The sequence below is a fragment of the Botrytis deweyae genome (assembly GCF_014898535.1).
Source record: "Botrytis deweyae strain B1 chromosome Unknown BDEW_002, whole genome shotgun sequence".
NCBI lineage: Eukaryota > Fungi > Ascomycota > Leotiomycetes > Helotiales > Sclerotiniaceae > Botrytis > Botrytis deweyae.
Window position 1 is genome coordinate 88,240 of NW_024066209.1, and position 24,780 is coordinate 113,019.

At 44.0% G+C, this 24,780-nt stretch overlaps 4 protein-coding genes across 4 annotated transcripts; 2 read left to right on the top strand and 2 right to left on the bottom strand.

The window, feature by feature from the left end:
• Positions 1 to 498: 498 nt before the first annotated feature.
• On the bottom strand, positions 499 to 4,065 carry EAE98_000745 (uncharacterized protein). Its single transcript, XM_038948363.1, has 4 exons — positions 3,421 to 4,065; positions 3,010 to 3,281; positions 1,848 to 2,960; positions 499 to 1,790 (listed from the first exon to the last, which is right to left on the bottom strand). The coding sequence occupies exons 1-4, from the start codon at positions 3,710 to 3,712 to the stop codon at positions 987 to 989; spliced, it is 2,481 nt and encodes an 826-aa protein (XP_038814629.1). The 5' UTR covers positions 3,713 to 4,065; the 3' UTR covers positions 499 to 986.
• Positions 4,066 to 6,450: 2,385 nt separating this feature from the next.
• EAE98_000746 (uncharacterized protein) lies at positions 6,451 to 7,578 on the bottom strand (the record flags this gene model as incomplete). Its single annotated transcript, XM_038948364.1, has 1 exon — positions 6,451 to 7,578. The coding sequence occupies one exon, from the start codon at positions 7,576 to 7,578 to the stop codon at positions 6,451 to 6,453; it is 1,128 nt and encodes a 375-aa protein (XP_038814630.1).
• Positions 7,579 to 10,406: 2,828 nt separating this feature from the next.
• On the top strand, positions 10,407 to 17,316 carry EAE98_000747 (uncharacterized protein). Its single transcript, XM_038948365.1, has 2 exons — positions 10,407 to 16,926; positions 17,016 to 17,316. Exons 1-2 carry the CDS (start codon positions 10,807 to 10,809, stop codon positions 17,289 to 17,291), a joined length of 6,396 nt encoding a protein of 2,131 aa, XP_038814631.1. The 5' UTR covers positions 10,407 to 10,806; the 3' UTR covers positions 17,292 to 17,316.
• A 1,338-nt stretch (positions 17,317 to 18,654) lies between these two features.
• EAE98_000748 (uncharacterized protein) lies at positions 18,655 to 23,888 on the top strand. Its single transcript, XM_038948366.1, has 2 exons — positions 18,655 to 20,006; positions 20,061 to 23,888. The coding sequence occupies exons 1-2, from the start codon at positions 18,828 to 18,830 to the stop codon at positions 22,179 to 22,181; spliced, it is 3,300 nt and encodes a 1,099-aa protein (XP_038814632.1). The 5' UTR covers positions 18,655 to 18,827; the 3' UTR covers positions 22,182 to 23,888.
• Positions 23,889 to 24,780: the final 892 nt, after the last annotated feature.

Consider the following 24,780-nt stretch of genomic DNA (forward strand, 5'->3'; position numbering starts at 1 on the left):
CTTTACCACTCCTATTCCTACTTCTACTCTATTCCTATCTCCCATCTCCCATCTCCCATCTCCCATCTCCCATTTCCCATCTCCCATCTCCCATCTCCCATCTCCCATCTCCCATCTCCCATCTCCATCTCCCATCTCCCATCTCCCATCTCCCATCTCCATCTCCCATCTCCATTTCTATCATAAATAAAATCCTCCAGAACTTATCTTACAATATCAGCTTTCCAACAAATCCTATCTTATATACCAATGAGGAGGCTAAAGGCTAAAGGCTAAAGGCCAAAGACCAAAGCTACCTATTATATTCTATACTCCATACTCCATACTCCATACTCCATACTTCATACTCCATACTCCATACTCCATACTCCATACTCCATACTCCATACTCCATACTCTATACTCCATACTCCATACTCCATACTCCATACTCTATATTCTATATTCTATACTCTATACTCCATATTCCATACTCTATATTCTATATTCTATACTCCTATAGTTACACTGCAATCACACTACAATCACACTGCCATCACACTACAATCACACTATAATATAATACAATACAACATCAAGAACCCATTCGGAACAAAACGAAACGATATGAAACAATACACTCATTCTCTACTTTAGAATTCTCCAATAATAATATCAACCACCTACCCACTACTTTCAATACAACAGATCCCTACAAACACATTCTCATTTACAAATACAAATATCACACTAATAAACAATATTACCTCAATTTCTGTACATATAATATATTCGTACATGTGCAATCCTCATCCAATGACCCTACCCCTCTTTGTTACTTATCCCAAACCCATTTCCCTTCCCAATCGAATCATACTCCCCCATATCCATATTCGTAAGCATACACATACCAATATACAATTTGTCCATCCGATCCCATAATACAACTCCTACAATCCAACACCCGTTTCCATCATCCTATCAAAACCCTTACTCCCAAATTCACCTTACCACAACTCACAAACCGGTTCCTTCTCCTTACAACTAAAAGCCTCCTTAAATTCTCGACTATTGGCCATTGTACCCAATACTCTTGCCCACTTTGGTGCATGTGGATCGGTATAGAGTCTATTAATTGCCGTTTCCTTCGTCGTCTTTCCACACCACCAGTTAGCGTAACTAACAAAGAACAACTGATCTTGTGAGAAATGTTCTGATAATCCTGGAAGATTTTGATTCTTCTCATTACTCTCCCCTTGACGTTTCTTCCATGCAGCGAAAGAAGCAGAAAGTCCTCCAGCATCTGCGATATTTTCTCCCAAGGTGAGTTTACCATTGACGTAAAGAGGTTTGTCATCTGGACCGGGAATACTGTAGTTACCATATTGATCAATGAAACATTGAGCACGTTCTTTGAATGCAGCTACAGTAGATGGTGTCCACCAATCGGTATAGTTGCCATTTTGATCATAATGACGACCTGTAGAATCAAATGCATGAGATAATTCGTGTCCAGAAACAGCTCCAAAAGCACCGTAACTAAGATATTGTGGAACGGCTACGTCGAAAACTGGGAATTGCATTATACCGGCTGGGAAAACAATTTCGTTTCCAGGTGGGTTGTAATAAGCATTCACTGTTGGTACCGTCATACCCCATTCATTTCTATCGACTGGCTTTCCTAGACTTGACCATTCACGTGCAATATCAAATCGTCTCATATTCAAGGAGTTCTTGAAATAAGCCGAATCCGATACCTGAACAGATTGATAGTAACTGTGAAGGTTCTCGGGATCCATGATATCTGGGCTCTGTTCCAATGATCAGTATGTAAATTCTTTCATCCTCATTTTAGACATTCAACGTACCTGTGTAGGATATCCAATCTTCTGAACGATTTTGTGTACTTTCTCAATGCCCAAATCAATGACACTAGAATCCATCCATGTAGTTGCCTTGAGTTTTTCAATAAACATCTCTTTGATATCAGAGACAATTTGATCTCCAAAGTCCTTGGCATCAGCAGAAAAGGCCTTCTCGACGAAGAATCGACTCAAAATCCAACCAAGTCCATCATCAACATGCGAAACACAAGTTCTCCATCGTTCTGGTTGAGAATCCGCATCCTTTCCTTGAAGCTCATTGATAAATTTTCGATATGGCTTCAATTCATCTGCTTCAATCTCCGTATAGAATGTCTGAATAAGCTTCCATACGAAGTACGTTTGTAATGTTTCCTTTGGAGTAGTCTTTAGTACTTCTGATAATGCGTGCATGTAACTTGGCGATGCAATGATCAATCGATCAAGTTTAACATCTGCAGGAATCAAACTATGAATTATCTTGGATAGATGAATTTGTGGGGTCAGTTTGTCAGCCTCTTGGAGGGACATTGGGTTGTAAGTTTTCGTGACATCGTCCCTGTCTTCGTTGTTTGGAGAGGCAGCAGCTAGCTTCTTTTCGAGAGCAACTACATCACGGGCAAGATCTGTTGCTTTGTCTTGTGCAGTAATGCTGTTACGATCAAGACCCTTGTTGCTTGGATGCTCTGGTAGAAACTTTGGGATGACTTGTGCAATAGTCTGAGTATAGTCGTTTACTACCTTTTCATTATCGTAATACTCTTTCGATGGGAGGCCGATTCTATAAGGTGGTGCTACCTGAACGATGACGGTGTCGGGGTCTTTATCGTCAGGTCCGGTACCGGATGATATGAGTGCCGAAGATCCCAACTTGGCCATGTATTCTATAGTGTCTGTAAGACTGCTATGGTCCTCTGACTTCATGAGCAAGTGCTTGTAGTCTTTAACCGGAAACATATCTGTTACTTGCTGCGTTATTTCTTGTAAAGGAGCGATGCCGACAGTCTTAATCTTGGTTTCATTCATGCATGCATTATAGCCTGCCTTAAGCTTATCAAAATTCTCTTCGTCCAGGGAAGCGGGAGATGATGATAACATAGCGGGAGAGAAGCTCGAGTGCTATCATACAATTAGTTACGTTAGAGGGCTGCTGTCGGAAAATGCTCACTTTAGATTCTTTGGGATAATCTCCTTCAAGTATGTGCCTCAACAAAGTCTGTGAATTCTCACTCATGATTGTTCCTGTAAAGGCATCACCTTGATCAGGTCTCAAATCATGATGATCTCTCCATCCACCACAGACCAGTTCTTCAAAATTCGAACACGCATCAAGCTCTGTATATTTGGGAGAAAGGTTGTTTAGTATTTCGGAAGCGGCATGAACGCATGCTGCAGAGTCGCATGTGCTTTGCCGAAGGATTTGCTTTGAAGGCGAACGAACTAGGCGTGGATATAAATGTCAGTGATCGCATCTCATCTAGGAATAGTGCTACAAGAAGGAAGAATTAAGGGGTTTCTTGAATGAAGGATTGGATAAGGGTAATGCAATGGTGCTTGAAAGGAATGAAAACATTCATACCGGTGAAGAATAGGGAAGCGGTAACAATTATCATCGTTACCAATAAAACACTCACAACCCCCATAGTACTTTGAACAAACCATCTCAATTTTGCCTTCTGACTTTTGGCTTTCCAAGAGTCCGAAGTAGAATACGATGAGTGCTCGGAGCTACTGGCTTCCTTTCGAAGGAGTGGCGCCTCTTCAGAATCCTCATCGTTTACTTGTCTCGGCGACGAAGAGCACATATTTAATACTCGTTCTGCTACGCCAACATGTCCTTGTGCATGCGGCTTCTTGGTAGAGGCACCCATATCGTATAGACGCGTCGATACCGCGGTTAACAGCCCAGCCAGGGGAATAACGAAATTTGCGAATGTATTCTTGGCTTTAGTTTTTGGTCGTATTCTTGGGATTAGAATCGATGAAGGTGGAGGAGTAGAATGAAGAGGAAGACGTTGCGGATAAGATCTTGGACTTGCAGCAGTCTTCTTTTGCCTGCGTGCCAGATCGTCGGAGATTGTTACGATGAATAACACACGCCCCCAAAAGATCCAAAAGTGTCCAAAAAAGAAGAAGGAAGAAGGTCGAGCAAAAGGTGGAATGCTCAATGCTGATTGTTATAGAGAGTGTTTACGATATGGAATGGCTGGGGAAGGGGAAGGGGAAGGGGAAGGGAATCAATGCAGAACACAAGAAAGCGGGGAGAGCTTCTTTCCTTATCGGGACGTTGAAACAGCTCGATTGGGAAAGGAAGAACCGGGGGATAGATCCGAGCAAACCCTTGGCAAAACATGTCGTCCAATGCGTGATGTGTATGGAATCAAATCTCATCCATGGTTCACAGGTGATTGGAGAACTTGAGAAACCTTTTCATAGACAAGTAGCCCTTTCTTTGTGAATCACGACCGGCGATTCGTCAAGCCGACTCAGCCGAAAATAAGAAAGATATTATAAAGCTTCCGACCATGTAATAATAACTGGTGTCGGTGGACGGAAGATACTGGAAATGAAGTTCCAAGGTAAGGTTGGTCTTGATATCGACTCCAATCTTATGTAGATGTAGATAGCTAGCCAGTCGGTAGGTACCTAGTACATATATTATTATTATCATCACCTACCTATTCATTGTACTCCCAGCAATCTCGTGACACAAACCGAGTAATCTTCATCGCAGCCAGGCCCGGGAGTCCTGTGCTTTTCCCTCGTCGTAATCTTCCCATCCATCCCAGGAAATCGGATGTTTACTTTTGTGGTGAGACAGACACCAACCACTTTATATCTCTCCATCTAAATATACACACAATATACACATAATATACACATAATATACACATAATATACACATAATATATACATAATATACACATAATATACACATAATATATACATAATATATACATAATATACACATAATATACACACAATATATACATAATATACACATAATATACACACAATATACACATAATATACACATAATATACACACAATATACACATAATATACACATAATATACACACACCATATCTTATCCCCTGCGGCTAAAGCGTTCCCAGAGACAATAATTACCTCCGTACTCGAGTATCTAGTATCTACCAATCCCAACTTAATTACACGGCATTCATTCGGGATTGATTTTCTTCACATACTACATACTAGGTACTTGGCGCGCGGTGTGTACACGATCGTACGAGTATTCGCAGGTTCCCAGGTAGACCTTGATGCCATGGAATTGACGACCGCCTCATCATTTGTTTTCTTCTTCTTCTTCTTCTTCTTCTTCTTCTTCCCGTGCACGCGTGCTTCTTCATTTCGTAACAGGTGAATCATCCATCCATCCATCCATCCATCCATCCATCCATCCATCCATCCATCCATCCATCCATCCATCCATCCATCCATCCATCAATTGGCTTACCATACCTACCATAGTACATACTTTGTAGATATGTAGTGGAATCGATCGATCGAAGTAGTTGTGACCTTTTGAAATTGGAACGTTCATCGGCCCCCCCTGAGTAATCCGGAAGGGGAAAAAGATCTGAAGATTCCTTCCCTTTCCAGAGGATTGGCCATGGGAATGGTTGGAAATGGCTGTCCTCTTCCCTTCTGGTCGGCAGGTGAAGGCTTATCTGCCTGCTTTCATGAGAATTCCATATTGTACTCCTAGTCATTCTATGGAAGAAATCCCCACTCGCGCGCCATAATATGCTACAGGACTACAGGACTACGAAGGACTGGGTAGATACCGGTCGTATGCAATGTCACTATGCAATAGACTTTTGCATACCGGGCTTGGAGTACTTGGTAGATGGATAGAGAAGATGGAAGGCTTCTATTGTAGACAAGGTCGATACCGATAATCCTGATGGATATACTCTGTATATGTGTAACAGCAAATGCTAGGTATCAGACCAATTCTCATGGGAAAATGAAATTTTATATTACATGCGACATTATCCGTTCATCTATTTATTCCTAGTCGGTAGGTACCCAGATAGCTCGAGCACAATTGCATAACATAACCACCCAATTCAACTGGTGAACCTTACCTTACCTTACCTTACCGAGCTTACCTAACCTCAGCACTTTTTGGCTTACGGTTCAATACCTTACCTCCCTCGCGGGTGACAGGAAAAATGGCACACACAAATTCGTAATTCTCATTCAATGGAACAACACCTCTCTTTCAATTGATTCAACACCACCACTTTTTATATTTATAATAAGAATAATATGGTAGTTTTATTAATTCGATATCAGAGATTAATTCTATATAAGTTTTATGATTCTAAGTGCAATATTCGTAGAATAATTCATTACGGAAGATCGACTCGCTTCCATTGACAGAGACTTTTAAATTCGCTATATTCAGAGCTTTAAGATTCAGTATAAGATAAAAAAATTAATATCGATGCTATATAGGGTACTGTTTTGAGTGATATAATTATATAATTGATATAAGGTAGTGTTGTGGTTCAATTCCCTCTGAAAGTGAGTTGTTTCGAGGGGGAAACCACTCTAAAAACCACCCTTTTGACCACCTTTTCACCACCCAGTGAGCTGTCCTTTCATTTTAATAACATCCCTAAGCCTCTGAGGCATAGTATCTACTAGTTTATTGATATGTTCAATAGTAACTTGCTCCCAACCCTCATTTATAAGCTCCCGCATGGTTGTATCGTCCCAATGGGCATGCCTCCGAACGACTTGTTTTGGGATTTGCCAGATATTTTCGATGATTGAGAGATCAGGACTATCATGACAGTTTTGATAGGTTTCTAAACTATGATCTCTCTTCCATTTCTTCACTATATTGTCCTTCTTGCCCCCATAGCCGTGTCCTGAATCACCATCTTCCTCGAGTACGAAATCCTTCGATACAGCTAACCATCGCTTTACCTCCCCATCCAATATAGTATCGACATAAACCTTATGGGACAACTTGCCATTCCGGTTCCCAGGAACATCGTAATATATAAGATTGCTCTTAAAGTTGTAGCCCACTGCCGCCCAGCAGTGTTGCTTATTGCGGTGTTCCTCCTTTTCTACCCCTCTGAGCTGAATACACTCAGGACAGAGCCTCTGGCCTAGCTTTCTAATGATCCTATACTTTCCCTCAGGCCCGAAACCCCAATGACACTCATCAGAGAACCTAACTCTTCTCCAATCCTCCGGATTAGGGTATTTAGCTAGCATATCGCGGGCAAATTGGAGTCTAGCGGCAGCTGTTCTCTGTGTAACCCATCCCTTGCAACAAGCTATACATTTTCGATATCCCATAGATCCCATAGCTCGTGCAATAGTCCTTCCGGATTGGTCTAATCCACATGCCTCTCCCAATTGCTTCCAATTGAGGGATCTAGCCTCAAAACCCTCCGTTTGGATCATGATCTCCATAGCACGTATATCGCGAGGAGTAAGGGTTTTTTTTGCTCCTCTAGTCTCTTTACGTACTGTAGAATCATGTAGACGCCTTGGATCGCGATCATGCCAATGTCGATATCCGGTGCGAGGTGCGACATTGTAGGCCCTGAATACTCGAGCTTTGAAAGTAGTGACAATTCCATCAGCTATTCCATCAAGCATAGCCTGGGTTTTAGCTTTAACAGGGGTTCTATTATGCTGTTGGGGATACGTTTTATCCTCATAGCGATCGCGGCGAGTTGATACCATTATGTTGTGATTTAATAATTAATTTTGAAGTTGTGGTAATTGACGTGAATTGAGGTTAAAAGGACACGTGTGCCATTTTTCGTGTCACTCGCGAGCCTCCTTACCTACCTATGTTAATCCCTTATGTTAATGCCTTTATACAACTTTATGGATTCTCCACCCATTTTCAGGGGAGTGTGCGCGAGAATCCCTTTCATTGGTTGATGCACATAGCAAGGTAAGACATATGAAGTCATCGTGCAGCTTCTTTCGTCAGAGTTCCTTTTTCAGGGTCCTTTTTGGGATTTGGTATATATTATTGGCGTAAATTGGAGAGAACCCTTTCGCGCCCGTTATCCCTCTTCTTATTAATTTGTGATTTTTTCTTCTGCTGTTTATGTGTATGTATGTATATATGCATGTATGTATTGATCGCATTGTATTGATTGTGTTGATTGTGTTGTATTGTTTGCAATTTTGCTATCAATCCTCGATCGGTCCCTCGAGAACGATAAATGTATTTGTCTATATGTACGCTGCCACTACGATAAACCGTCGTGGTAGAAGAAAATGTCCAGGTATCATGTAAACAACATATAATCCTACTAGGGAGGTAAGCTTCATGATTACTAATGCCAAAAGCAAAAGCAATATTTTCTTGGTTTCGACTTGCGATGCTCTCCCCCAAAGAGTGATGAGAAGATGCGAATGGAATCTGCAACAGATCATCGAAATGTAAATGTTATACATACAAACACAAACATAACACAACACAACACAATACCGGTACAATACAATATTACACAATACTGACCCGGCGACAAGCACAATACATACCGGTACCATACCAGAACTTCACTAGTCGCAGGCTAGTCCATAACTCCGTATTCGTCCCACCGCCCTATGAGGCTCTTTCAAGGGACACCTCTGTAGAAATGCGAAGCGTGTGATGGAAAAACATGCCATGTGGAAATTTACGATCCACAAAACGTTTCTACCCGCGCTCGTTATCACCGAATGTGGAATGGAATTTTCGATTCCTTTTTCCATCCGTCCGTCGCCAGTCAATACCTGAGAACGTTGCCAGATCCTTTCGTGGTGTGCCGGATATCCCCCTTGGGTCAGATTCGAGTTCAAGTGGTCATTGACACGCCATCATTGCTTCGCATGTGTGTGAAATCTCATATACCTGGTCGGGAGAGGGAAAGTATTCATGTTGCCATCACTACGCATGCTTGGCATATGTATGTTGTTCTTTCGATAAACCCTATGTGCTTGCTGACAATTGAGATTTGAAGACGTGAAACACAGGGGGATTGATGAAGTGTGAGTGCGTTGGTGTTGGTGTTGAGTACTTATGGAGTAGTCGAGTTGGAGTAGTCGAGTAGTAGAGTACATAGTAGCAAAGTACCTAGGTAGCAGATAAATGAGCACATCGAGCTGTTGAAGAATTACTTCCCTCGGAGGATTCAAACCATGCAAAGGATCGATGGGAAATAGATGAAGCTATGAGGTGCCGGTATTCAATGATATTCAATGGTATCCAACGGTTGACAGCCGGCATCCTCTAAAAGTATACGAATGAATAATCCCAAGATTCAAGCATGAAATTGGTCCAGATGGATGTGTGTTCAACCAGTCCTTTTTCAACATCCAGTCTCGATTCACATACTGTAATATGAAACAGAACTCCTAGGAACTTTCCATTGCATTTATTCCGAACTCCGTACCTACCAGGACCTAGGTATACAATACCAACCATTCCTCACATCCGAATACGTCGACTCCAACTCCAATCATGAACCATCGTTCCACAGTCTGAGAGCCGAAAATTCTGAATCAGTTCAGTCTTCCAACTCTCAAAGGCTACCTAGGCTCTAGCATCGCAAAAAGCTTCAAAAACATCTAGAAGCAATACCCTACATACAAGGTACCCACTGTTCCCGTCTTATGTTTCCATTTTCCAACGGTCTCGTGTACAAGGGATTTTGTGGGTTTTCCTGCACCACTCTGCACCAGCTGTAAGAAAAAAAAAGGTCCCCCCCTCTCTCCCAACCACCAGTATGGACATGGAAGGAGAAAAGAAAGACATGTAACACAAAGTAATCTTGACACTTCATTCCTGTATGATGGATGACCTGCACGGAAAATCGAACCTTCTTTTCGTTCATCTCCCACATATATGTACTTGCCAGCGTGCTCATCCAATTCCTCCCGACAGACCAGCTTCTTCCTTACCTCGATGCTGGGCTGGATAGTAAGAGGCCAATTTATGGCATACGGAGGGTCGAAATCTAGCGGGATTGGGATGTCATTACTAGGGATTTGGGAAAGAACGATATGTTGGGTTAGTCCGCAGACTAATAATGGCCTACTGCGTAAATTATATACTATAATACTACGACGTACACCCATGATCCATTCATCCAACCTTGTTTACAACTTTACATACAACTTGTTAAAAAACGAATTGGACCCAATAGAATCAATTTCCTTGTTATTACGATATGTATCCCTACGATTTATTATTCCTTGCACAGAGACAGAGGACCTACCTATCTCTCTACCTAGTAGGTATACACTCAGAGGGAGAAGCATTCCATTCCATCTCATCCATCCATCCATCCATCCATCCATCCACCCCATCCATCCCATCTCATCTCATCCCATCTGTGCCCTTTCAATCAATCTTTTTTGGGTACCACTACCACCACCACTACCACCACCACTACCACCACCACCGCCATACCTTAAACCTTCTAGAATTACTCGAAATAGATTCTGCCCTGATTATTATTCATTTTCTCCCATCGCCCCCTCCCCCCCCCTTCCCTCCTCCCTTCCACTTAATTTTTCACTTCTTCTTGAATTCTTCAAAGAATTCAAAAGTCTTAGTCAGAATAATAACAGAGGAAAGAAAAAAAAAAAAACATCCCTCCAGATTGGCTTGCATTTAGAACTTTGTATTGATTTTTCTTTTATTCATCAATTGTCGTCTATTTTTGCCTGCCGGATTGCCTTAAGATCTGCTGCCCTCTACGTCATTTCCCGACTAAAGCCTTTCACTTTGCACTACACACTAAAGCACTAAGGTAATCAAAATCAAACCCAAAATCAACAATAACAACCCCCAAATCTCCACGAATGAAGAATCTCGCTGCGGCGGTTTCACTAGCGATCGCAATATTATTTTGTCTGGGGTCGAAATAGCGCCAGAGGTTTGCAAGAGGGTCTTCAAGGGAGGACGGCATGCCACCTTCAGTCGCTCCTCTTGACAAACCGTCCTCACCATCTTCGAAGAAACGCCCTGGTTCGCGACGATCCAGTGGCAACGACAAGACTGACAGCTCACCCACCCAGTTACACTCATCATCGTCACCGACTAGCCATGGTTTAAGAGAAAGACGTTCATCAAATTCGAAGGCGAAGGACTCGATGCCAGATATCCTTATCGGTGCAAAAGCACCCTCAATATCCAGCGATGTGGAAATGGCCAGTGATAATGAGGTTCAGGATATTGGATCTTCGAGTCTTCAAAATTCAGAAAATGAGCATACCGGAGAGTTCAGGAGTCCTGCCCCCGGTCGGAAACTAAGCCTGCCCCCAGGGACAATCCCGTTGTACGACCCGGCGGAGGAGGTGGAACGGCTTCGAGCCATGAATGCGCAAATGCAATTGAACCAGCATCGCGAGAGACTGGCCAAGCAATTGGAGGATAGAGAAGAGCTTCAAGGAAAAGTGACAGCGAGCGGTACTGGTCTCAAGGCACGAGTATCCCCCATTCATGAAGAAATCATATCACCATCATTAGAGGCAGCATTTGCCAGTCCGATTCCATCTGGTATGGAAACGGCGTCGACAGAGTCTGTCAGGACCATAAGGGGAGGTGAAACACCAGCTGCAGTACATGCGAGAACTCCTTCGTACCCATTTCCACCGATGCGGACTCCCAGGCAACTTAGCTACAATGGCCACCGCCCTTTTACCGCACTCTCACCAACAGTGAATCCGGAAAATTTTGCCGGTGGATCCTTTTACGATGGACCCCACGATCAAGTTCTATCAGGGCCAATAACCCCCGTATCAGGTCTCAACTTTCAACCAGCAGGTTCACAATTATCGAATCGTGATTCGCTTTTTGAAACCCCGAATCTTTATGATCTTAGTCTGATGTTATCTGCCGAACCTGGACTTGATCCATGGTGGTCGACTGTGGTAAAAATTATGAGAGATGTCTACAAGGCTGACAGGGTAACGCTCTCTGTGCCTGCAGATTCGACAGACATTGAAAATGTTCCCTGGGGACAAAAAGCAACTTTTAATGCAGCCGAAGAGGATGAATTGAGTCTGGCCTATTTGCCACGAGGTAGCAGTTTTATACCCAGTAGCAGTGGTGACACACTCGACACTTCAGCTTCTGAAGGATACGCATCTGGTGACTCACCACCGGAAGCCATTATGACCCGACCTGGACTTCCTAGTAGACACTCATTCACTAGCTATGAGGCAACAAAGAGAGACCCAGCGTGCCTTCCCGAAACTGCCAGAAATCTCACCGCACGACCTCCCCCTCTCACTCGCGCTAAAAGCTATATTTCTACTCGACCAGATCAACCACCACGGACAGGCACACTTCAAAAGGCACAACTCAGTCTACAAGCATTAGAAGACCACATGGCATTTGAGGCCGAGAAACCCACTGCAAGTTGGGAAAATGTTGAGCAATCAAACAGAGATGTGCAAGGACGTGTATTCTCAGTTTTGCAAGCCTTAGATTATGAAGCTGATCCATTGATTGATAGTAGTGGTGTGTTGAGAGTTCTGGAGAAAGAAAGAGTCATTGCATTAACAAGAGATTATCCATACTTGAACAACCCGGCGGATCAAGAAAAGGGACCTGAGACTACTATACCAATCCTAGGATCAAAAGCAGATTCACCGGAACGACTGAAAAAGGGTAAGGCGACAGAAGTGGGTGGGCAAGTTTCATCCATCTTTGGAAGCAAACACAATAAACGAGCAAGTCGAAGTTTTCGCCTTCAATCCGGCGAAAAAGGCAAAAACACACAGGATGCAGCAGCACCACCATTACCACTTCCAAGATATGAAGAATACGAACAAACTCCGCCATCACCATGGTCACAATCTCCAGCTCCTTCCCCAGCTGTGAGAGTGGAAACAAACGACAATCCTTTCTTTGCGAACTCTACTGTAGACGAAGAAACATTCAACCCAAATCAAACACCTCAAGACTATTCTAAGATGCAACAGGTTGAGGCAATCGGAGTCGATAGATCCTGGACTGTTCTACATATTCCCTTAACTCATCCTTTACTTTCAAAGCCAGTACAATCATTTCGGTTAGACACTGCCGCTATGGAATCCAAATCTGCAGGTCGTGGTAAAAATGCTGATCAGTTACCAAAATACGCCGATTCTTCCAAGTTACAAGGGGCGGAACCAATCAAGGAAAAGCGAGCCCCTATTGCAATTCTTTCAATTCTCAGCCCTGTTATTCCTTACCCATCTAATCTTAGACACTCTTTAGAACATCTCTCGCCACACATGGCTACTTCATTCTCCCTATGCCGTCATTATTCCAATCTCGAGACGGAGGTCGCCGGTCTGTCTCGAAAACGCCCGCACACTACGGGATTTGGTGCTATTGCTACGGGAGGTCGACAACTTCATGATCAATCTTTGGCAACAAGCGGGAATATGGCTTACTCGCCGGCCGAGGAGGGTATGCGCCAACATTCGGGAGGAAGCATGACAAGCCCGAGTGATTATTCTGGAGTGTCTCGAAGTGCCAATGCATCCCCAAGTGGTACACCGTCCTGGGATCCCAGTAGTGTAGGATTCACGCTGGATAGAAAATCCAGCGGTGACAGCCCCGGATACGTCTCAAATGAAGGATATTTCAGCTCCAGGAGGCCGAACGTAAGTCGTATGGATACAGGAGGAAGTAGCGTGGCAGGTGTTCGACGCTCGTCGAAAGAAACTTCGCCCGCTGAGACTCGGTCGGTACCACGAAATCAGAGCGACGATCGACCTTGGGGACCAAGTGCTCCTTCACTTGACGGTGGTGATAATTCGACCAAGACCAAACCTGACGCAGAAGGTTCACCATCTTCGTCCAATTCGTCCGGGCCAGAAATTCGTAGCATTAGATCTTCTAAAGAGACTATAAATGAAACTTCAGATATCCGTGAACCCAGTCCTCCACGCCAAAACACCCACGATTCACCGAGGCGACAGGCAATAAGAGGCGCTTCCTATGGTGCTGGTAAGTCTGATCGTCAGCACACACAGCTACACTCATACGGTGCCGACTTTGGTGCCACTTTCCAGTCATTGCCAACAACGTCGGCTTCATCTATTAAAGCTCCTAATGTACCCAAACCTTCCCGCCAAGGATTATCAAATGCCAGTTTACCTACAGATATGCCACCACCATCGGATCGACTGAAAGGCTTGATGTTGGACTCTTTACCTGCGCATGTGTTCGTCGCATTGCCACAGACTGGAGAAATAGTATGGGTAAACAGTCGATATCTTACATATCGCGGTCAAACTGTATCCGAGTTATATCAAGATCCATGGAGCAGTATTCATCCCGAAGAAAGAGAGGAATATTTGAAAGCCTGGTCGCATGCGGTGAAGACGGGTGAGCAATTCTCTATGCAGGTACGTATCAAACGTTTTGACGGAAACTATCGTTGGTTCTACACTCGTGCTGTTGGCTCCCGAGATATAAGAGGTGTGATAATTCAATGGTACGGCTCTCATATGGATATTCACGACCAGCATATTGCAGAAGTCAAAGCTGCACGACAGGAGGAAATAGAAGCATCCGAGGCTAAGCACAGACAACTGGCAAATTTAATTCCTCAGATCATTTTCGCGGCAACGGAAGACGAGGGTGTAACCTTTGCAAACGAGCAATGGCTCTCGTATACCGGACAAGATTTCAATGATGCCTTAGGACTTGGATTTATGGATTATGTGCACCCAGAGGATCTTGCGAAGTGCCAAATACCAATTGGAAGACCGCCAACTCCATCGACCAGACCAAAGAAACCAGCCGAGCCGAGAAGGAACCCATCTCATACATCTTCGAGTGGTAAATCAGGGCAATCATCCGATCCTTCCGAAGCGCCAACAGAAAAGACTGTGAAAGGAATCCACCAAACTTTGTCGCGAAATAATAGCTCGAGTAGTAGTTCTGTATATGAATTTGCCACAGCAGATTTGTCTGAACTGGCGAGAACTGGAGTCATTAAGGTCACCACCGATGGGAACGGGAGACTGTCTTATACCACTGAAGTTCGGTTGAGATCGAAGACTGGAGAGTATCGTTGGCACCTTGTACGATGTGTGGAAGTTGACAACATCAACCTCGGAAGTGGAGATGGTTCCTGGTTTGGTGCTTGCACTGATATTAATGATCACAAATTGCTGGAAACAAAGCTCAAAGAGGCCATGGAGTCCAAGGGTAAATTCTTAAGCAACATGTCTCACGAAATCAGGACACCTTTGATCGGCATTTCTGGGATGGTAAGCTTTCTTCAAGACACCACCCTCAACGACGAACAGCTCGATTATACGAACACTATTCAATCCAGTGCAAGTAGTTTACTCAACATTATCAACGACATATTGGATCTTTCCAAGGTAGATGCAGGTATGATGAAATTGTCATACGAGTGGTTCCATACACGTTCTCTAGTCGAGGAAGTTAATGAAATGGTTTCTACCATGGCTATCACTAAACGGCTTGAGCTTAATTACATCGTCGATGTTGATGTTCCTGAAATGGTAAAGGGAGATAAATTCCGCATTCGTCAAGTCTTACTGAACGTTATTGGCAACGCGATTAAATTCACAACTGTTGGTGAAGTGTTCACGAGATGCAGGGTATACACAGAAGATGACACACCACCGTTGGTCAACGAAATAATGCTCGAGTATTCTATTGTGGACACGGGTAGAGGATTCACCAAGGAAGAGGCGGATCTCATCTTCAAGCCGTTCAGTCAGATTGATGGCAGCAGTACAAGACAACATGGTGGAAGTGGCTTAGGATTGGTTATTTCGAGACAACTGGTACAGTTACATGATGGCAAGATGCAAGGTACTGCGGTGCCTGGTAAAGGATCTACTTTCACTTTCACTGCGAAATTCGGACTACCCACTGCAGAAGATCATCCAGAACCACTCACAACACCTCAGTTGAGCAAAGTGCCATCGTCATCATCGACACCCAACAATATAACATCACAAATTGCTGCCAAGCAGGCTTCAAGTAATCCACTCTTGGTCAGCAGGCTGTTGAATTCGCCTGCAATCTTCATGGAGAGTCCAAAGACCGAATCCAGTGCTGGTTCGCCTGCTGTACTGTCGTCCAATAGCTCAGAGCCATCTAGCTCTAGCTATTCTGGTCGAACTCGTTTCACAGATAGATCTTCCGCTTCTTCTGTCAATCAGAGCTTGGCTCATTTTGGCGAGGCCGCTCGATCAAGTACTCCTGAGAACATGAAACTAGAGCTTCCCGAGAAGCACTCCCCTTCAGCTTCAGCTTCACCGCTGATTGAATCTGCACCTTCATCGACTCCTGCAAATACTGCCTCGACCCTTCCAGAATCACACACCACTCGTCTGAATAATGAATTCTCCCACGACTTGAAGCACTTCCGACCTCCAATGTACTCGATTCTACTCATTTGTCCGCAAACTCATAGTCGCGAGGCGACGAGACAACATATCGAAATCACTCTACCAAAAGATGTTCCTCATCAAATAACTCCACTTGCAAGTGTTGAGGAGGCCAGAAGTCTTATTAGCGGAGATGATTCTGTCAATTTTACACATATTGTCTTGAATCTTGGTTCGGCAGAAGAAATAATACAGTTGATTGATCAACTCATCGCATCGGTGATGTTGCCTCAGACTTCAATTGTTGTCCTATCAGATCCTGTACAGAGGCAAGAAGTCATTAAGATGGCTCAATCATACGACTACGATCAAATGGCTAAAGATAATCGTCTTACATTCATATACAAACCTGTTAAACCGTCAAGATTTGCAGTCATTTTTGATCCAGATAAAGAGAGAGATTTGAGTACTGATCGTAATCGTTCGAGTGCGCAACAACAAGTCGCCAGTCAGAAACAACATTATTTGGATGTGGGTCAGCGTCTTGGGAACAAGGGGCTGAAGATTCTATTAGTAGAAGACAATTTGGTCAATCAAAAAGTTCTCTTGAAGTTCCTGAGTAAAGTTGGAATTGCGGTGGAGTTGGCAATGGATGGTGTGGAATGTACAGAAAAAGTATTCTGCAAACCGCATGGATTTTATTCTTTGATCTTGGTATGTCTTTCTTTCCTTTCCGCTATCATGTCATATCATGACATATCATCACCCTGCTCCGATCTAACATAAACTAACACACCCAAAAGTGCGATCTTCACATGCCCCGAAAGGACGGCTATCAAACCTGTCGCGAAATTCGCGAATGGGAAAGCCAAAGATCAACCACGAAAATGCCAATTATCGCTCTAAGTGCAAATGTAATGGCGGATGTGCTGGAGAAATGTGTTCAGGCTGGCTTCAACAGTTACGTGACTAAACCCGTGGATTTTAAAGAGTTGAGTAAGGCGATGAGTTCCTTGCTTGATCCGGAGGCGGGGGATATGGGAGGTGCGTTGATGAAAGCGCCGAAGAAAGCGTCGTGAGATGGGGAGAGATGGGGAGAGATGGAGATGAGAAGAGAAGGGATGGGAATGGGGAGAGGCGAGGAAGGGAAAAGATAAAGGGATATTTATGAGTTGAAATGTTACTAATACTTTTGATTTCTTTCTTGAGTATCTGGTTCTTAATGAGCGGTGCATTGCTTGGCGTTTTTCATTTTCACTTTCTTCGGTTGCTTTTTTTATATCTTCGTTTTATCTTTTCATATTCAAAATGGGATTTGTTCGCGTAGCTGAGCGTAGGGGGTATTTAATGCACGGGGGATTACCACTGTGCGCATGTAGATGGTGGATGGATCGAGGGGGGAGAGAGGGTAAATGAATGAAGACGGACATGTAAATTATATTATGGATAATGTGGATTGCGTCTGTCTGTTTGTCTGTCTGTCTGTCTCTCTAGGGACTTTTAGTTTTTTTTTTTTTGTTTTTTTTTTTGAAACATAGATAGCGTAGGGTACCTAGGTTGAGGGCGATCGATATGAATCATACGATGGTGATGATTTTGAGAGCGAATTTAATATGTTTTGTTTTATGATTTGGTATTATTTTGGTATTATGATGTGATGTGATGTGTTGTGTTTGTTGTGTTTGTTGTGTTGTGTGTGGAGGAGCACCAGATGTATGGTTTGATAGGTATTTGATGTGTGAGTCTATGATAGGTAGTGAGTGTATTTGGTGTTGTAGACTACGAGACTACCTCGACTATCTAATATTTGACTTAGTGCTATGGCCTTGAATATTAGGCCACACTGAGAATTAGAAATAAACCGAACAAAGTTCAAGCTAGCCTCGGGGAGAAGGCTACGGACCGCCGCGGTGTTGAATGTGGGGAAACGAGAAGGTCTTGTTTGTTACGTAATAACAAAGGGATTTACAATGATAGGTAGACTCTACGATAGTGCTTGGCAGGGTGTGTAAGGAGTAATTTGATGTTTTGATCTCGATTTAGTATTTCAGGAGACCGGAGTAGATTGAGTACGGTCGTGTTTAAATCAATATGAGTGAGTCGCGTCCTTAGTGTTACAATTCATTTGGTAGTATTGTCGTATAAACTTCACTTGTGTGTTTCGTTACGACAATGAGGTGGCTGTGAAGATATAAAACAATCAATTGATAGATCTAATTGATGGAATCTTGAAGAATATCGAGATCGCATTCTACCATTCAACAAGAGCAGCCCTAATTATCACGTGATATTTATGCTGCACGGTCCACTAGCTGATCATTGCAGCTAATTTTAGCACAATAAACTGGATTTTTCACAGCTAGCCTGACCTAGTAAGCACTTCCTGAATCTTTTTACACTATTCGCGCTTCTTCCCGACGAAACAACTTCCATCAACTTTTCGGACCACCACGTACAACATCAAAATTCATCTTACATTCAAAGAATTTTGATTCGCATACGGTTCCTCATTCACTTCGATTATCTCAAGTTGATAAATAAATTCAATTCGCATTGTCGCACTTCTTCACCTTCACATAATCGCGAGTCGCGCCATCACTTGACAACTCTCCAAGATGGTTGGAGCTCGCCGCACACGCGCTGCTGGTGCCAGTCCAGGTGGTTTCAAATCACTTGATGATATTCCAAAGCCTACACGCGGAAAGGGAAAGAAAATCAAGGCTGAATCCGTCGAACCTTCAATCGAGTCCGAGTCCATTGATCCATTCATCACATCCGCCGAAGGCAACAAGAATACGGAGTCGCAAAAGGCTTCATCACCTCCTACAAATCCTTCCAGAACAAACTCTCCAGATTCGCACTCACCTTCACCTACACCGGTCGATTCACGACTTGATTCACGTTCTACCTCCCCACCTAAAAATAACACCACATCAAATGACGCGTCTTCGGACAACGACGTTATTGATCAAGAGCAAGATACACAGCGCATTGCTCATCTCGGATCCAACAGAAAGAGATCTCGAGTATCAGAGTCTTCTACCCATCAAAGCGTTGGCATTACAAAGGAAGACGCAGAAGATGATGAGCAAAGGGCCAGCAAGCGTACACGTAGACAGGAAAGCCAGGACACCGAAGATGTCAATGTTGAAGCCGATGTTGAGAATGAAAAGTCGACCGAACCAGAGCCTACACCCGCAAAGAAACCCAAAGGTCGTCCTCGCACTCGCGCAAAGGCAACCCCTAAGAAATCTGCGAACCAGACTCGTGGCCGCAAGCAAGATCCAGTCGTCCTCAATGATAGCAGCTCAGACGAAGCAGCCGAGACAACTGTATCACCTTTCCAACCTCGATTGAACTCTACACCAAAACAAGCCACCGCGCCTTCTCCACGTACTCCTCAAAATCAGCAAGAATTGATTTCTTCTGAAGAAGATGAACCTCAAGCTGGTCCATCTACCATTAGTCATTCAACCTCCAAACCTACACTCCCCTCTCCAGATATTCGACCGGTTCCTCAAGCTGAAGCTGAAAAGCCAGCTTCAACTATCACTGAAACTGGCCCTTCTCCCTCGAAGCCTCGTGCACTTCCTCCTGTTACTCGACCCGTTGCTCGAGCAATTTCGACGTCGTCTATCAAGATTACACCTGGTATGGGAAAGACCGAAAGATTGCGTTTAATGGTGATGCAAAGATATCATCCAGAACGACTTGTTTCGCCAACTAAAGGAAAAGAAGTCGCGAAGGAGGTTGTGAAAGAGGTTACCAAGGATGTTGCTCAAAGCACAAATGATGTATGTTTCAAGAATCCACTCACCAACTTGTGCCATGATACTGACACAACGAAGGCGGCTCACAATGAGCGTAAGAAGACGACCGCTGTGGCTTCTTCCAGTGAGACTCTTTCCAAACCCGATGCTCCTCATTCAAGACGTCAGTCTCGGGATGGACACAAATTAACGGATCCTTATCTAGTAGCTATAAACAAAGTTTTCACTAATCATAAAGACAAGTCGAAGGCTATGCCATCTATCGAACAAGTTACCGCGTTCCTTAATGGCTTCGATGCTCAACAAGCTTCGCACAATGGCAAGAGACAAATGGTTACTCAAAAATCCGCTCGTCCTCTGCAACCAATAACACCCAATCGCTCAGGATTTGTTGTTCCAGGTTATGGAAGTGATGACGATGACGATGACGATGACGATACCGTGATGTCTGATGAGGATGAAACATCCGTCGTCGAGGAACCAAAGACACCTGAAGCACAGATTACTCCTGTGCCAACTGAAAGCCCTCGAAGCTCTTGGTGGAACCCACTCTCTACTGTTGCCACGATGCTTACCAGCCCGTTCCGCAAACAGGCCGATGGTGCTCCAGCTCCGCTTCCTTGCAACAAGCTTGTTCCACCACCATTCATTTTCAGCCAGCCACCAACCACTCCTTCGGCAGTCCCGCTCAAGCGTATGTCTCACTCAGATCGCAAACGCAACACCCGAAACAATGTTCAAGGTCGTCTTGGTGGTTTCCAAACCGAACGTCGTCCACGACACAAGGATATCGGAAGATCACCAAGCTCCAGGAATGGTCTTCTCACCCCAGCCGAAATCAAAGAGATCCATAGAGCACAGGATGAATACGCCGCCAAGCATCAGAATAGAGGTCCTTTGATCGTAGCCAATCGTGATATTCATAAGGCCGCACGAGCATCTCAAAGAGAATCTCAGGCTAAAAAGGCCGCTGTTGCTGATGCAGGCGAGGAAGAAACTTCAGCATTCACACACGTTCCAGCAGGCGAGAAGCGTGATGCCAACGGCACACCAAAAGCCCCTAGCCAGCGCTGGAATAATTTCTTAGAGTCTAGTGTTGATTCAGATTACGGCCCCAGATGGGTTCGATGCCCAAATGGTCTTTATATTCGAGAGGGGTCCACTGACAAACAATTTGAATCGGGCGATTTTGGCGATGATTCTGCCTGGCAAGATCACTATCGTGATATCGACGCTTTCCCAAAGCAAGATATCTACAAGGGAGCAGGCGTCCAAAATCCACTGAACTCAGCTCAGCTTCTTGAGCAGGCTTATTTACGTGCTGAAGGAGATAAGAGCATCCCAGACGAGAGCGAAAATGACTATACTTATGTCACTGATCAGCGTCAAAATAGAGTTCTGTTCTATCCAAGAAGTCCTTACAACATGTTCCAAGTCCCAGGTAAAAAGCTCACCGCGACTCATATTGCGAATATCAAGGAAGGACTTCCTCTTCTTAACCCTCGCGATGAATACGGAATCGCTATCAAGATACCTACTGGTGAGCCAGGTCAGCCAGCTGATCCAAACAACAATATCTTCAACCAATTGGCAGAACAGGCAAGGAGAGCTCAGTACAAGGATGCTGTTGAAATGAAAGCAGGCAGAACTTTGGAGACAAAGCGATGGACTCAAACCCCTCCACCAAAACCCAAGCCTGTCAATGCCAAACTTCCTGGTACTGTTGAGAACACCCCGGCTCCAATATCCGAGGCTGTACAACACGCCATGAAGAAGGCCAACAAATACTTACCCACAAAGGGCAGTGGTCTTAGACAGGTTTCCACCATGAGCCCTGTCCAGACTGATCAGGAGAAGAGCTTGAAGGCTGCGAAAGATTCTAAGCCCATGTTCAACTTTGATTTCACCGCTGCATCCATTGGCTGGAATGCTGACCCTCTGGTTATGGCACGTGTTCAGGAGCGTCTGGGTGAGGGTTACATTCCTATCACACCCATTCCCGACCACATTTGGCATGAACATGATGATCTTCACCAAGGTCCAGTAGAGCAAGCAGTTGCAGCATTGTTCGAAGGAATCGACTCCAGAATGTTTGGATCTATGCACAATGGAATCCAAGATCCATCACGACCCCAACCCAAGTACTGGGACGAGCTTCCAGAAAGTCCAGTTGCTGAACGCTCCATTAGATTATGGTAAACTCTAGCGGAACCTAATCCAGTCTTCGCGTTAAGTGTCTGTCTCTCAAGACGCTTAACTTTCAAATTGAACCTTAACATCAATCATTAATTGAAAACGCTCCTACTTTGGTTGCGGGGCTCTCCCTTGATGGTTCAAATCCATCAGGCATGCGAGTCGCCTTGATATTCTTGATTTGGTTCAAGACTGGTTATATTCTTGCTCGATTTATCTGGTTTATAACATTGGGTGCGTGGTGCTGGGTGATAATGATACCTTACCTTTACATGATTGGTTTTCTACTGTTTGAGTTTTTAATGGGATAGTCAACGATGGCGGGCGCTTTGGATTATGATCGAGGCCTTTCTTTTTCACGATATGATACGATCGATACCCTTCTCCTTCGCTCAAAGATACACCTTTTGCACATGTCAGATGAGCGAGTTACATACTCTGACAATGTGCGCTTTCTACATCAAATATTTCGTCTTTTCGACACTACCAGCAAGATGAATTATCTCATCGGCACATTAATTTTACATCACGTACATATTTACAACGGGATTTTCGAAACACCGAGGATACGATTGCTCAAAGCTTGGTTTGGGAGGTGGCTCTCTCCTACCCGTCTTGTTGCAGTCTATCCAGCGTTTCTCAACTTTCTCACCGTTCATGTTTACGAGATTGAACATATCAACATTAATATCAGCACCCACACACATATGGCGAAGAACATTGAAAGAATGAGAATCACAGAATCTAAGTTATAAGAATGGATTATGGCATTGGAGTTTGTTGAATATAAGAATGGGTGATTGAAGTGACTGCGTGTGGATGAACGAAATGGATTTCAGAAGATAGTCGATAGCAGTGCGTTTTGTGCACTCATTTCTTTTCTTATGTATTACACTGTGGGGACGTCCCCCCACGGTTGCGTTTGCTTTTTTTGTATTACACTGTGGGGACGTCCCCCCACGGTTGCGTTGATTTTTTGTATTACACTGTGGGGACGTCCCCCCACGGTTGCGTTGATTTTTTGCATTCCATCATGGGGACGTCCCCCCATGATAGGTCTGCTTCATTTCCTTTTTTGCGGCTTTCTTCTTTGGTCCGATGTCACCATGCAATATGCAAAGCTCGGGGAACCCAAGTTCAGATTGTTACCTACATGTAGCGGGCGGTGGATTGAGATGAGGGAAACGCGCTAGCATGCAGTCTTGTTGCTGCCTTTTGTTTTGGAGTTTGATATTGGCAGGGTACTTCACTTTATTCGGAGAGGTCTCTTGTCTGCTGGACGCAGTGGACTATGGATTCTCTACGTTTCAAAGGATTACGTACATGCTGTATCGGATCGGTATTTGTCTTTGGTTCTCTTTAGCATGGCATTGGGATGGAGTTTGTCTTTCTCGGTATGGGCATTGGGCATGGTATGAAGCATGGTATATGGGATTGCATGGAATTCTAAGCATGGAGCATGGTTGGTGCATTAAGCGTTGCCTTCTTTCGCATTACAAGCAAGTTCTCTAGAGAGATACCATGAGTAGACGACAATGATTTGTACATACTGTCTTTACAGGTTTCACACGGAAGGTAAATATGAATGGGATTTGAAGGGATGGATGGGATGGATGGGATACAAAAGGGAATGATTGGCCTATAGGGCGCGTAAAGAGTAATTTGTATGGGATACAACGAATAAGTAAAAAAAAATTAAAATTCTAAAAAAGATCTTGATGTTTGTGCCTTTGCGTGTGATGTGAATTTGTGGTGATTTGACTACATGTTGGGATTTCTGCTTTGTGATGGAGTGAAGAGATGGATCATGATGAGCGAGGGGTTCAGCATTCCTTTCGGGGTTGTAACGCTTATGTGAATGCTGTGTGGTGCTTCGTATGGTAAAGTAAGTGAGTTTGTGTTGATTCTGGGTATTGAGGATATCTTGAATAGAGGTACCTGTTTGTATGTATTGTGCGTTATAGTATAGTATGATATGATATGCTAGGTATGATATGGCGGGTATCAGGTACTCGATGTGATGGATGGATGGATGGATGGATGGATGGATGGATGGATGGATGGATGGATGGATGGATGGATGGATGGATGGATGGATGGATGGATGGATGGATGGATGGATGGATGGATGGATGGATGGATGGATGGGTGGATGGATAGGTTTTACTTGAATCTGATGGATTCTGAGTATAGGTATGGGTATGAGTATGGTGAGAAGAGTTTGGGTTGGGTTGGGTTGGGTGTGGATGGGGATGGGGATCAGGGAGGTGGTGGTAATCTGTGGCTGGTTTATTCATGTTAATAATGTTTAATGTTGTATCTTGAGATTTGCATCGGTCATCCAGGGTGAATGAATCGAGTTTCGGTGCGAAAGGTTTTGGTTTTTGGATTGGAAATTGGGTGGGAGGGCTGGATCTGTGGGACTTAAGCGAGGACAGCTTGGACGACAATTGAGGGAGGTTTGTCTCATCGATTTTGTCCGACTGCCTTTTACAATATATAGATAGACAGAAGTACTGCATGCTCAGCGTGGTAGTAGCTATAGATGGAATGGAATAGTTAAGGGTTCACTACTGCTACTTCTACCGCCTGTGCAGTTTTCAAG